The 14497-nt window shown below is 37.9% G+C and overlaps 1 protein-coding gene across 1 annotated transcript; it reads left to right on the forward strand.

Annotated features, from left to right (window-relative positions):
- Positions 1–1598: 1598 nt before the first annotated feature.
- LOC113098330 (sodium/potassium-transporting ATPase subunit alpha-1) lies at positions 1599–11957 on the forward strand. Its single transcript, XM_026263387.1, has 22 exons — positions 1599–1803; positions 5560–5679; positions 5792–5851; positions 6226–6429; positions 6528–6641; positions 6779–6913; positions 7008–7125; positions 7206–7474; positions 7577–7885; positions 8295–8429; positions 8509–8707; positions 8786–8961; positions 9050–9186; positions 9262–9412; positions 9659–9827; positions 9916–10070; positions 10159–10282; positions 10398–10543; positions 10643–10773; positions 10858–10959; positions 11279–11370; positions 11714–11957. The coding sequence occupies exons 1-22, from the start codon at positions 1792–1794 to the stop codon at positions 11740–11742; spliced, it is 3087 nt and encodes a 1028-aa protein (XP_026119172.1). The 5' UTR covers positions 1599–1791; the 3' UTR covers positions 11743–11957.
- The last annotated feature ends 2540 nt before the right edge of the window (positions 11958–14497 follow it).

Genomic DNA, 14497 nt, shown 5'->3' on the forward strand with positions numbered 1-14497 from the left:
CATGTGGAATTATATATGGAATTATATACGTAACAAAAAAGTGTGAAACAACTGAAAATATGTCATATTCTAGGTTCTTCAAAGTAGCCACAAAACTGCAAAAAAATATATATATTTTTATATATATATATATATATATATATATATATATATATATATATATAGTATACCACAAAACTGCAAAGAGTCAAATCCTTACTAATATTTATAATTCATGAAGCACAAGGAGCTTTTTTTCTTAAAAAAATAAAAACAAACCCTGGGCTGTCTGAATGTTGAAGTAGCTTTGAATATAGAACATGCTGTTATAGTGTAAAATGTAAAATAAAATAAATAATAATAATAAATAGAATACATTAAAATACTTTTAAAATAGGGGAAGCCTTTTTTCGTTTCCCTTAAAAGCAAAATAAACTTAGCAACAAGTTTTTAAAATATAATTAATTGACATTTAAAAAAAAAAAATTGTGAGAAACTGTGTAAAGATGAAAAAGGCATAGCACATGATAAGCATTGTACTAGATCAGCCTCATCAGAATTCACTTCTACCACTAGAGGGCATTGTTCTTGTCTAAAATTAGAGGGTGACATGATGGTTTCCATGACAACACATTTATAGGCTAGAGCCCACAGCTTGTAAATAAAATTCAAGATATTTTTAGCTCTCCTATTTTGATGATGCAGTCTCCAGCAGGTGCCGGTTCAAAACCGCTGGTCAATTTCCATCATCAACACACCCGATACATGTGTTTAATGAGCAGAATCCCTCTAATGAGGATAATCCTGGAAGAAAAGAAAAAAAATGAAATACAATCTCAAATTAACAAAGTTGAAGACTAGAGTTGAAACTAGACTAAAAATAGCCTAATCAGGTTTAGCTCAAAATGAGCTCACATGTAGGATATCCAAATGATAGAAATCCTAGCATTTTAGTATATTAATTAATCCCAATGATAATAAAAAAATAAGGTTCATAGTTCATAAATCACGATTTTTAGATTGCTTAATACCTTGAATGTGCTTGTGTTTGCTTTTTTTAAGAACATGCCAGATGTAGAAATTGGTCATTCCATAATAAGCAGGTTATTTCATGCAACCATATCATCTCTGTGCACTTACAGATACAGTTTAACACTGGAAAATCAGAGCTGAACTGGTTTCTAACTGATCTAAGCGAATCATTAGCTGGTACACGATGGCAGACCAGCAGTAAACCAGCTACCCACTGTAACACCTACAGCTGAGAGCTGCTTTACTGAGGTTTGACGTTTCAGAACACGGTGGCCATTCACCAGCTACAAACCACAGTCTAAAAACACAGCTACAAGATAAAACCGGATTTTCTATCAGAATATTAGTTTTCGAGACGGTTTCTCAACCAGTAATTCAACAAAGATAAGCTCAAACAAAATCGCAATCGGCAATGATATGGAAAAGCAATACATTTGTTTAAAATGATCAAAGGTGAAAGTCTGACAATCCCCCAGCCGCGCGCTCATCTTCCATGCAGACCACGCCCCTTTTCTTCCGCGTTACCATGACAATCCGGGTAGACGTCAGAAGTGAAAACCGCACTATATATAAACTCTGGCCGCGCGCTGCTGTAGAGCGGCTTGCGTGACGTGTTCGGCGGAGCCACACGGCGAGTGGTGACCGAGGGGAGAGAAACCCCCCAAAGAAGAAAGAAAACGGTTTTGGAGACTTTTAATTGGTTGTAAAAAAAAAAAAAAAAAACTTGGATTTTTTTTTTCTTTTAAATCCCGGTGGTCGTTTTTAATCGAAAGAAGCAAAATGGGACGAGGAGTAAGTGTGAATCTGTTTATCGTTTAATTCTTGAAGGATTTCTAGGAATTTGCAACATTGTTTCTATGTTTAAACAGATGGTTTTTAAAGTTGCTGAAAACAATGTTTTGGCAAATAGGACTAGTTTCCAAATGGCTTCTCGGAGTATGACACTTCCGCAGATTTTCAAATCGGTTTCGCTTAAATGAATGAAATTCGCGCCAGAGTTCACCCAAACCTCATGAAGTCGGTTTTCTCCGACAGAGCAACATGTTTTAAGACTGTGGCCTTAAAAGAGAGGCAAACTCTTATTTTAAGACGTTCTTCGTTCACTACAAAGATTTCAGGAGTGTGGCAGACACGCAGACTTCCTCCTCTATGGCCGCGATGTTGAACGGCCTGTTTGTCGAAGAAGATATATTTAGTCAATGTCGGGAATTTTACATAGTGAAACTGAAGTAATCGTGTATGCTACAAGATAATCGCTCTGAATTGTCCTAATGTAGCCTATAGCAGCTCTTAGAAAAATCGTATGTTTCTTTAACTAGTTCGACAAAACATTTCTAGTTTGGTCCGACAACGTGTTTCTGAGTGGGACTGTTTAACCGGGTAACTTAAACCTCGAAATGAACGACGCGCTTACTTTAAATATTTGGTGTAAAACCTCCCCTTTACTTTAAAACATTGAACGAGACGCATACTTTAAAATTGTCCGCGATTTTGTTTTAAATAAACACTGTAAATATACATTAGGCTGAGTTAAACCTTCTGAAATACTCCAACCATTCGCTTATTGATACGGAAGTCTCGAGATGTATCGCGTAAGTTAACTGTATAATAGTGATTACATTTAAACTCTAAACCCTTTAACTAATAACTAATTAGTCAGTTTAAACACTGAGATTCAGAAGATAAAAAAAGTTACGCTAACTCTTGCTACCACAAGCTACATCGATTAAAAAAACAAAATACGCCAGATTTTAACCATTTAATGTAAAATCATGTAGTTACTCGTTTATTTAATGGCGATATCATGCAGTTGTTTAATGTTATGTTTTTCACTTTTTTGCTATTTTAGGGCGTAGTAGTTTAACATGATAAAGTTGTCTCGGGTTTGAGGACTATTAAGTGGAGCAGGCTGAGTTAGTTTAATAAACGCTTCACTTCAACGCGGTCACTGCTATGAAAACACGTCTTTGTGGTCCACAATCCCGAATTATGGACATTAATCTTAAATTATATTCTGGAAGGAACTGTAAAATTCCCCATTGTCTGCATGACTATGCTTGGATCTTAATTACGCTTTCTTTCATTTTTTCCTTTCACATTCAGTCATAATCTTATAATTTGCTTGGAGTATGGTTCATTAACTCCTAATATGATTCCAGCATGCAGAGGCATTGCGTAAGAGCCGAATGCCACTCCCTGATGTGAGGCTTTGAGAACCAGTGTAAATGTGAATTATGCATTCAGTCCCAGGGTTTTCCATGTGGTGGAGAGCAAACAGCCATCCGCATGTTTGGTGCATTGAGCTACGCCCCATCCCCATCAAATCCCACCGCAGTGGGGCAGATGTCTGGCCTCTGCAGACACACGGTTGCTGTTTGCATGCAAGAGACTGATCTGAAATAGCAGCATTTACAATATAGAATTTTTCTGGAGCATAATAAAGAGTCTAAATGAAATGTTTGCTATTTTAATGCTGATTTTTTTTACATTTTGAAGTACTATGGAGTTACCATGATTAAATTTATAGTAATACCATCAATTATGATATTCATATACATTGTATACAAATAGTATCATATGCCATGGTAATACCCATTGCTAGCAACCATAGACTTTGAAGGGGGTGAAAATCTGATTATATTTAGAGTAATTTTTTTATTATTATTTATTAATTTATTTAAAGCGCAAGCTATATTTTCATACAAAAATGTTAGTATATTGTGTGTTTTTGGACCGGCATCAGGTGTTGACCACAGCTGTATTCTCGCTCCCCTGAGTGTGTATATAATCCAAGACTTTCGCTCCATCTCCGAAGAGTTGAACATTCTTTCCATTCATCACTCACTATGTGTTAGTGAGACCTTTTGTCATTGAGAGTCCCATCTGACAGAGGCTGACCACTCCTCCCCACTGACCCCGAAGGCTGTCTCAGGGGCCCCCTACCTTTTTTGGTGCAGTGAACTTTGAGAATGTAACATGCATTTACCTCCGTGTAATTTCTGCTTTCCCACCCCCAGTGGAGAAAGTCATAGTTTTCCAAAATGCACAATGTTTATTTCCACATTGCAGTAAGGTCCAAATGTTTCAGACCATCTTGTAAATTTGTCGCTTTTAGGATTTTGAAAATAATATCTTTAGGTTAAACGTAAGTAAATGAGTGTTGCTGATCATGTGACTTTCAGATGGTCAGATTTTCTTCCACTGAAGCTCAAGATGCTCTCATGCTGGAGAACACAATCAGATTTTGTTCGTGAATGTGTAATACCAAGTCATTCACCATTTTTCATAATTTTCTTTTTTTCTCCATTATTATGCTAAATAAAATAATATATTTTATGTCACATGAAAAAATGCTAACTAGAAGCAATTTCACTTTTGGACCCCACTGTATGCTTTTGGTCACTTTTTTTTATTTATTTATTTTTTTTTGTCTGTGCTCTTAAACTGTTTGAGTTTATAAAAAAACTTCAGCACTAATTGCCCTGTGACTGTTGTGGAGGAGTGTGTAAACCATGTTTTCTTTACACCCTCCCCTGCCACTTCTAAAACCATGTTGGGTCTGACACGTGACTTAACCCATTCATGGGCCTAGAGGTGTGGCTTTGTTTCCAATGGCAACAGGACAAAGTCCCAGTATGAGAGGAGTGATATGTTCGAGCAAGCCGTTTTTGGCTCATGTGCAAGATAAAGACTTGAAAGAACAGAACTGAAAAAAGTTATATAATCCAGAATATTCTCTCCACAAATGTAAATATGTTTAGGATTTGCTATGGTTGATTTATTTCCCCCTCCCCCAATTACTTTCTTTTAACCTTGTGACATATTCCACACCCGTGCATGATGTGAAAAGTGCTTATATGCATATTAGATGTGATGACTAAGCGTTTAAGTTAACCAGCATACCCAGATGTGACAGTGCTTGAAGTAAGCTGTCATGTTCAGTTGGGCAGTATAGGTGTCGAGCTCTTTGTTTCTGGTCGCTTTCATCGTCTGTTGCTTTCGTGTACAGAAAACAACCAGTCCAGTGCAGATTTGTATCAGGACATGGATAGACCTGCAAAAAACAAACAAAAAAAAAAAAACAGATGCAGCATTAAGTTCTTGTTTCTTTGGAAGATGATCTGAAGTCATCAGAGCTGTCAAAAAAAATGTTTTAAATGGTTGTTTTCTGTAGCAACAGATGGCAGATCAAAATGATATAATCTGTCATTTTATGTTAATTGACTGTTAATGATAAGAGTTTTAGAAATTTTGTCAGAAGTGTTAGTGTTAGCAATTTTCTGAAAATGTGTAGGCTTTAACTTTTTTTTATGTTACTTTTTGCTACTTTGCTTTTCTCTTTTTAGTAATTTGTAAAAATCGTTTGATCAATTGACGCATCATTTTTCAAACAAAGAGCCTGTTGATTGCTAAGCTGATTTAAATTGACAACCAAATTGGTTAAAATGCTAATTTTTGTTGTGAGCTCTGTTTGCATTTTAGGAAAAATGCTTTTGTTAGATTGTGCACAAAAGATTTAATGGTTGTTCTTTGCTTGCTCCACCACAGGAAGGTCGAGAGCAATATGAGCTGGCAGCCACCTCTGAGCAGGGGGGCAAGAAGTCAAAGCCCAAGGGAAAGAAAGACAAGGATAAAGATATGGATGAACTCAAAAAAGAGGTGGACTTGGTGAGTCAGTTTAGTTCTTTAAAACACCTTTTGGCAAAAAAAAAAAAAATCACAACAATTCCATTGGTCTTTGATGAGATGGTACAATGTTCTTTTTTTTCAACTATTGTAGGATGATCATAAACTGACCCTGGATGAACTCAGCCGAAAATACAGCACTGATTTAAATAGGGTAAGTCCGTTTCTGTATTAAATTTGAAATGAAAGACAATTTAGACTCTGTTTTGTAAGTGTAATGGCATAAAGCTCTCAGTTTGGATTAGTGGTTGACCGATATATCGCTAAAGCCGATATTTGTCATTTTTCAAATATCTGCATCAGCCGATAAGTTTTTCTGCTTTGCCGATGTGTTGGAAGTGGGACTTTTTTTAAATTTTATTTTACATATTTAGTTTTTAATTCACTATCAAGTGATTGCAAATTTTAAATATTTATAATAATAATTTGTAAAGTCATATCGGCTATCGACCCCCCTGCTTTCCAAAATATCGGCATCGACTGTCAAAAAACCGATAACTTAATTATCTAATCCATCCCTTTCCCCAGGGATTGACAAACGATCGTGCTAAGGAAATCTTGGCACGTGATGGACCTAATGCATTGACTCCACCTCCAACAACCCCAGAATGGGTCAAGTTCTGCAAGCAGCTCTTTGGAGGATTCTCCACTCTCCTTTGGATTGGAGCCATTCTTTGTTTTCTTGCCTACGGCATCCAGGCAGCCTCCGAGGAGGAACCTGTCAATGATAACGTAAGAAGAAATCCATTTTTGTGTTTCTTAAGGGTTTGTCATTTTTTTTAAATTTGTTTTAGCAGTATTCCTTACGTCTCCTCCATTGTCCTGTGCAGTTGTATCTGGGTATTGTACTCTCTGCTGTCGTGATGGTCACTGGATGTTTCTCGTACTACCAAGAGGCCAAGAGCTCAAAGATCATGGACTCTTTCAAGAACCTCGTCCCTCAGGTACTGATGGCTCCCTCTGTGTTTTTGTGTGTGTGTGTGTGTGTGTGTGTGTGAGCGTGTGTCTATATGTATATATAAAAAAAGGTCAGTTTATTTTCCTTTCGTGATGTTAATTGAATTTCCACTTTGTCACATAGCAAGCCTTGGTTATCCGTGATGGTGAAAAGAAGAATATCAATGCTGAAGAAGTTGTGGTTGGAGATCTTGTGGAAGTCAAAGGTGGTGACAGAATTCCCGCTGATCTGCGTGTCATTTCTGCTCATGGATGCAAGGTGAAATGCCATTTCCATGAATCAAGGTGAAGGGCCTTCTCCAATGGTACATTCCTTGTCTACAAGGAATCACGAAAGATCTCGTCCTTTCCAGGTGGACAACTCATCCCTCACTGGAGAATCTGAGCCCCAGACTCGTGCTCCTGATTTCTCCAATGACAATCCCCTGGAAACCAGAAACATTGCATTCTTCTCTACCAACTGTGTTGAAGGTACAGCAACAAGTTCTTGTGGGAGTCAAATTTGTGTCCATTAAAGTTGATGTTTTCATTGCTATTTGTTTTTCTTTCAGGTACTGCCAGAGGTGTCGTCATCAACACCGGTGACCGTACTGTCATGGGTCGTATCGCCACTCTTGCTTCTGGTCTTGAAGTTGGTCGAACTCCCATCTCTATTGAGATCGAGCACTTTATCCACATCATCACTGGTGTTGCTGTCTTCCTGGGTGTGTCTTTCTTCATTCTCTCCCTGATCCTTGGTTACACTTGGTTGGAAGCTGTCATCTTCCTGATTGGTATCATTGTTGCTAATGTGCCAGAGGGTCTCCTGGCTACTGTTACTGTAAGTGTCAGAATCATTGCTACAATTTAGATTAATTGTAAACTCAAATGTAGACAGACCTTTCTCTATTATACAAATTTTTTTTTACTTTTTTTTTTAAAGGTGTGTCTAACTCTGACTGCCAAACGTATGGCGAAGAAGAACTGCCTGGTGAAGAATCTTGAAGCTGTGGAGACTCTCGGCTCGACCTCCACAATTTGCTCTGACAAGACTGGAACTTTGACCCAGAACCGAATGACCGTCGCTCACATGTGGTTTGACAACCAGATTCATGAAGCAGACACCACAGAGAACCAGAGTGGAACCTCATTCGACAGGAGCTCTGCTACTTGGGCCGCGCTCGCACGTGTTGCTGGTCTCTGCAACCGTGCAGTCTTCCTTGCAGAACAAGAAAATGTCCCAATTCTTAAGGTATGTGTTGATGCTTTGTGAAAGTCAGTCAAAGGATTTACCATCCCTTTCGAAGTCTGCAGTAGTCTTTGCATGTTACTGATGCCATCTGAAGGTTGTTTACTACATGCTAGCCATGTCTGTCTGCTCGTGTTTAGTTTGGCTATTTGCCTCTGGGGATTCTTTGAGCCCCATGATCTCCCTAGAGCCTCTGACCTGAGCACAGTGTTTCCCTGTAAACTCAATCCAATTTTTACTCACTCTGACTTGTTTTGTAATTGGAGAAATTGTTGGACTATTACCTTAAATTGCCTAGCATTTCATGGATCATCTAATCTGTTTTAAAATGCAGTAGTTTTTCTTAGTCCTGTGTTGTTGTTGTTGTTGTTTAGACTTCCTTGTTCTTATGCTTGTCTGTTTCTTCTTACAGAGAGACGTGGCGGGTGATGCCTCAGAATCTGCCCTGCTGAAGTGTATAGAGCTGTGCTGTGGGTCGGTTAAAGAGATGAGAGAGCAATACACTAAGATTGCAGAGATACCATTCAACTCCACTAACAAATACCAGGTAAAACCACCTCCTGCTTTGGCCAAGCCTTTGGATGAAATTCAGATATTCAGACATGTTCTGTTTATGACCCTTTTAGCTCTCCATCCATAAGAACCCCAATAGCAATAAAACTGAATCCACACACCTGCTAGTAATGAAAGGTGCTCCTGAGAGGATCCTGGACCGGTGCAGCTCTATTTTAATCCAAGGAAAAGAGCAGCTGCTTGATGATGAGATGAAGGACGCCTTCCAAAATGCTTACTTGGAACTTGGTGGCCTTGGAGAAAGAGTGCTGGGTAATTTAGCATTTTAAGTTGTATTTCTAAACCGTGTTTCCATTCTGCCCTTTCCATCTAGATGTTGATTTTCCACAGGTTTCTGCCACTTCAATCTTCCTGATGAACAGTTTCCTGAGGACTTCCAGTTCGATTCAGAAGAGGTGAACTTCCCCACAGAGAACTTGTGCTTCATTGGCCTTATGTCCATGATTGACCCTCCTCGTGCTGCTGTACCAGATGCTGTGGGCAAATGTAGGAGTGCTGGAATCAAGGTACTTTATAGTCATACAAATAACTGCTGGTCGTTTGTAAGAAACAACCAAAAACATATTAAATGCTAATACCAAATTTCTCTTTTAGGTTATCATGGTTACTGGTGATCATCCAATTACAGCCAAGGCCATTGCTAAGGGAGTGGGCATCATCTCTGAGGGCAATGAGACCGTTGAAGATATTGCTGCTCGCTTGAACATTCCTATTAATGAGGTCAACCCAAGGTAGGGGATTCCTCCTCCTCAGTTTGGATGTTTCTGCCTGGATTTATTGCATCCAGTTTTTCATTTCTTTTGAAGGGATGCCAAGGCTTGTGTGATCCATGGTGGTGACCTGAAGGATCTTTCCGCAGAGCAATTAGATGATGTCTTGAAACACCACACAGAAATTGTGTTTGCCAGAACATCTCCTCAGCAGAAGCTGATTATCGTTGAAGGCTGCCAAAGACAGGTTAGTAGCCTTTACAATCTCCGATCAATCAAAACTTCACCAGGTCATTTTGATAAGATAATAGGTGGGTTCTTTACCTGGTTGGTGCAATGCAAGATGTAACCTCTGTCCACACTGAAATGGAACATATAAAGTTATAGCAGAAACCAAACTATTGACGAAACATATTGTTGCAATTGTAGCTGGTTAGGACAAGAACTTATGCATGCTACGATATGATGTAAGATCCATTTGTTTGTCCCACAGGGTGCCATTGTAGCTGTAACTGGCGACGGTGTCAATGATTCTCCTGCACTGAAGAAGGCTGACATTGGTGTGGCTATGGGCATCGCTGGATCTGATGTATCCAAACAGGCTGCTGACATGATCCTTCTGGATGACAACTTTGCCTCAATTGTCACTGGAGTAGAAGAAGGTATGACATGTTATTGGGAACTTGATTGACTGAAGAATTCTGAAGGGTATTCTTGAGAACTGCTTCTCAAGCTTGTCTTCCACTTTAGGCCGTCTGATTTTTGACAACTTGAAGAAGTCCATTGCCTACACCCTGACCAGTAACATCCCTGAGATCACCCCCTTCCTCCTCTTCATCATTGCCAACATCCCTCTTCCTTTGGGTACCGTCACCATTCTTTGCATTGACCTGGGCACTGACATGGTAAGCACTGCACTTGACTGGTAATTTACCACTTAATTGGTCATCCTATCGTATTGTTGCATGAACATCAATGTCTTCTTTCGTCAAGGTTCCTGCCATTTCATTGGCCTATGAAGCTGCAGAGAGTGACATCATGAAGCGTCAACCCAGAAACCCCAAAACAGACAAACTTGTAAATGAGAGACTCATTAGCATAGCCTACGGTCAGATCGGTAAGAGTCTCGGATACTTCACAGCATAAACTTCTGCAGGCTTTCTTCTGCATGACTTCTCTACCACCGATTGCATAAAGTGGAGTTGGGTGATTTGAATCTCATTGTTTCACAGGAATGATTCAAGCTCTAGCTGGGTTCTTCACGTATTTTGTCATCTTGGCTGAAAATGGCTTCCTGCCATCGACACTGTTGGGCATTCGAGTGCTTTGGGATGACAAACAAGTCAACGACCTAGAAGACAGTTATGGCCAGCAATGGGTGAGTGTTTTCAGTCATCCAGTGGGAATATAATTGTTCCTTTTTTATTTTTCTTATTTTATTTTTCAATTTTTTATTTCGTGTTCTTGGTCATTACAGACTTATGAGCAGAGGAAGATTGTGGAGTTCACATGCCACACAGCATTCTTCACCAGTATTGTAATCGTGCAGTGGGCCGATCTGATCATCTGCAAGACCAGAAGAAACTCTGTATTCCAGCAAGGAATGAAGTAAGTAAATGGGCAATAATTTGACCCAAGCTGAATCTCTCCAATCAGGGATAACAAGTCTTATGCATTTTCTGTTGTTTACAGGAATAAGATTCTCATCTTTGGCCTGTTTGAAGAAACCGCTCTTGCAGCTTTCCTGTCCTACTGCCCAGGCATGGATGTTGCCCTCAGAATGTACCCACTGAAGTGAGTCTTGCTCGTTTTGCTGTTATTAAAGAAAAAAAGCTGAACATGTTTCAATATAAATAGCTTGTAATGTGTGTAAAATTAGTTTATCATCACATGAGTTTATGCCATGCATTATGCAAACACTATGTAAAAACATTGCCATAGTGGCTTTACTGTTTAATTTATTTAAAGAAAAAGTTGAGCATGACTGATGTTCAATATTTAAATAATTTTTAGGATAAATATTTTGATAGGAGCGTTTACTGGGAGGATGTAATAAATATCAAACAGCTGTCTTGAGCAGGTGTGATTAATTTCGGTACAATTTCTTTTCCAGGCCAAACTGGTGGTTCTGCGCCTTCCCCTACTCGCTCCTCATCTTTATTTATGATGAAATCCGAAAACTTATCATCCGACGCAGCCCAGGCGGTAAGAAAATACTTTATTGCATCATCCCTCATAACAATGAGGATCATTTTTGTTTGCGTAATGTGTTAAGTTTTAATAATGGTTTATTTTTAAGTGCATCCGCCATCTTGGATGGATTTTTTTTTTTTTTTTTTTTTTCACACTGTTAAGGCTGAGATTGCTTCTCAATGAAGAACATGTGATAGAAGCCAGTGTTTGACTTTAAAACGGTGCCCATATAAACAGTTGAATATTTAAATTTTTTTTCCACCAAATTGATGGATTTTCAAGACCATACAGATCAGAGTTTACATGCATGAAAACGTCCTGCTGAGCTAATTTGAATTTTATATTTTTGTCATAGGTTGGGTGGAGAGGGAGACCTACTATTAAAGCATCCAGTCTGCATCACACAAGTTTATTTGCATGGTTGTCTTGCTGCTCTGAATTTTAACCTGTTATTTGGATGTTTTTATATAGGGAATGCTTGTTACAAACACTGAGATCTTGAACCAAGACATTGTGTGCCTTGTTTCTGAAGCCGGACCAATTTTATACATGGTTTTTAAAAGTGTACTATAAAAATAAACTTGCAGTCAGGTCCCACATTTGTGTAATTTCCTTGTTTTCCATTCATTCTTCAGTTTGTTCAGTTTAATTTGGAAAGGTCTCTGAGCCTGAGTGCATGCCCAGAATCCCCCCCTTTTTTTGTCAGGTTTTTTTTTTTTTATGAAAATTTACCATGGTGACCATAGTTTGCACCAAAATATCTCGTTGCTCATTTTACTGTTACTGCTATAACAGCAAAAAAAAAATTAAGCAATGTAAGTGGTTTCCAGAATAATCAATAAGCCATAGTAACATGTTTGCTGAAAAACTGGTTACCATGGTAAATATAATAATTATTATTATTTTTTTTTATAACTTTAAGGGATTCCATATAAATCTGTGCATGAGTGTTAAAAAAGTGGGAAAGAGAAAATAAATGTGCCTACCTCCTGTCCATTTCAACAGCCTCCGCTACTGAAAATAAAAAAAAATGCATCATATTGCAGTGCAATATCCTTCTCAATGAGTGTGGGTGTTTTTTTTTAAGTGGGTTTTGGGAAGTGTGATTCAGATCTCATGCCTGGAGGAGACCGGAGATCCATTTCTCTCCCCACCCACGCTACCGAGATCTGGCCAACAAAAAAAAAAATAACTTCCAACACTGTTTCAGTCAAAGTATTGTGTCAGAATCACCAGGGTGGTCAGGGAAAGGGGTATCCATGCTTTCAGAGATAAACTAATTCAGTTTTTTTAAGTTCCTTTTATGACTGAACCATAACTAAAACCAAAAAAATCTGATAATTTGTAGAATTGTTTGCATTTGATGCTACATCTAAAGAGTGCGCTAAAATAAAAATAAAAACGTATGCATTGTAAATCTAATCACAAACCCAGTTTAGCAATTAAAATATTCACGTATTTAATACAGGCCAAGTCTATTTGTTAGTCCTGCATGTTTTGAATAATTTATAAAAGTAATTATTTAACCTATTACTGACTGCAGTGTTTTGTGATTAATACACCGTGTTGTAAAGGTGTCGTTGAGTGTTATTCTTTAGAGGTGCGTGAAATTGTTGTTTATTGACCTGCTATTAAATAACCATTTAAGCAGACAAGTAAAACCAATTATCCGTCTATGGTTTATTTAGGTTTGTTTTTTTGAGCACAAGTAGACTTAAACGCTTCTAATTTGGAATAAATTTTGACCATGAGTCTTCCACATCTTGCATTATCTTCCCTTGTTCCCTCTCTGTTTTTGAGGCAGTGAGCTTTATCTTTGTATGATGGCCCTTGGTTAACAGCCTGATCTTCCTTGAGCGTATCTGTTTCCCAGTGAAGTCTGGCTGGGGGCCATACTGGGAGAATGCGGTCAGGTGGGGTTAAGACTGAAGAGGGATTGTGTAGTTTAAGCCTGGATGGGCCTGAATCTATTTCAGTCTTTTTTCTGTTGAATGATCATACTCTACTAGTAACAGCTATTTTCTATCTTTCAAACGAGGCTGTTGAAATGGCATTTGCCTTTCATCTGTTTTATTTGGGTACATAGGATGCCGGTTAATAGTTTAATTACCCACAATCAGCTCATTCCATTCTGTTTTCCATGAAATTATGCAAGCTGTGTCATTAAACTCAGTAGTAAGTATGTGTTTTGAAGTATCTGTTCCACCCGCTGAGAACAGATCAGGTTGTGCTTTTTTTCTGAGACGCAAGGTTATCATAACCGTTTGACCTTTTTACTTCAGCTTTTCCACCGATTACACAATGTACAAAGTCTGAGTCAAGGCAGAAGATCAGTTTTTAAACTGCAGCATTTCCTCTGATTCAAGTCAATTTGCTCATCAACCTCCAAAAAGGTGAATCGCGTGAAAAATCTGGGTCTTTTAGTCCACATTTAAAAGAAATTATATTTTGTTTTGAAGAAATTCCCAATTTTGGGACAGATGATATTCGCATTGTGCAATATATGAATGAGAATTAAATTTAAACCTCCTTCCTCATGACTGCATATAAATAAAAATAAAATCCATTTTGATTAATAAGATTTGCATTTTTAAACTTTTAAACCTTTTTCCTCAATTCTCAATAGCTGCTATTATCTATGACCTATTTATCTGTTATTATTATCTATTATGATATAAGAAAAGTACAACTATATGCATTTTCATCCACATAATGGAATTATTTATGTATGGTAGTTTAATAAAATAAAATCGCCTTTAATAAAATATTACTACATTGCATTACTACATAATTGTCATTTAAAATAATATGAACAGTCTTAAAGGACCAGATTTGTATTTATTATATTGCCCACAATGCAATATCATCAATGTTTTCCCAATGCTGGATTTACTTATTCCACATAGTGCTTTCTGTTCATGAATCATTCCCATTTTCCCAATATGCCATTGGCAGGATTCTAGTGAAGTAATCTTTGAGCTCAGTGGAGATTTAAGGCAAATGACTTGGCATAAAATAAGTGAGTAAATCCCAATTTCCTGGAGTAGGGGAATTTTTGTTGTGTTACTGCATGATTTTTGCATGACTTTCACATAACTATGCATTTAAAAACGAGGTTGTTCTATGTATTTGGTCTGTT

The sequence above is a fragment of the Carassius auratus genome, chromosome 1 (assembly GCF_003368295.1).
Source record: "Carassius auratus strain Wakin chromosome 1, ASM336829v1, whole genome shotgun sequence".
Lineage (NCBI taxonomy): Eukaryota > Metazoa > Chordata > Actinopteri > Cypriniformes > Cyprinidae > Carassius > Carassius auratus.

Bases quoted from the DNA above. Each gene is read 5' to 3' on its own strand.
- LOC113098330 (XM_026263387.1), top strand. The intron at 6,642-6,778 runs GTACTGATGGCT...TTTGTCACATAG, and splicing joins TCAAGAACCTCGTCCCTCAG to CAAGCCTTGGTTATCCGTGA. The intron at 9,828-9,915 runs GTATGACATGTT...CTTCCACTTTAG, and splicing joins TGTCACTGGAGTAGAAGAAG to GCCGTCTGATTTTTGACAAC.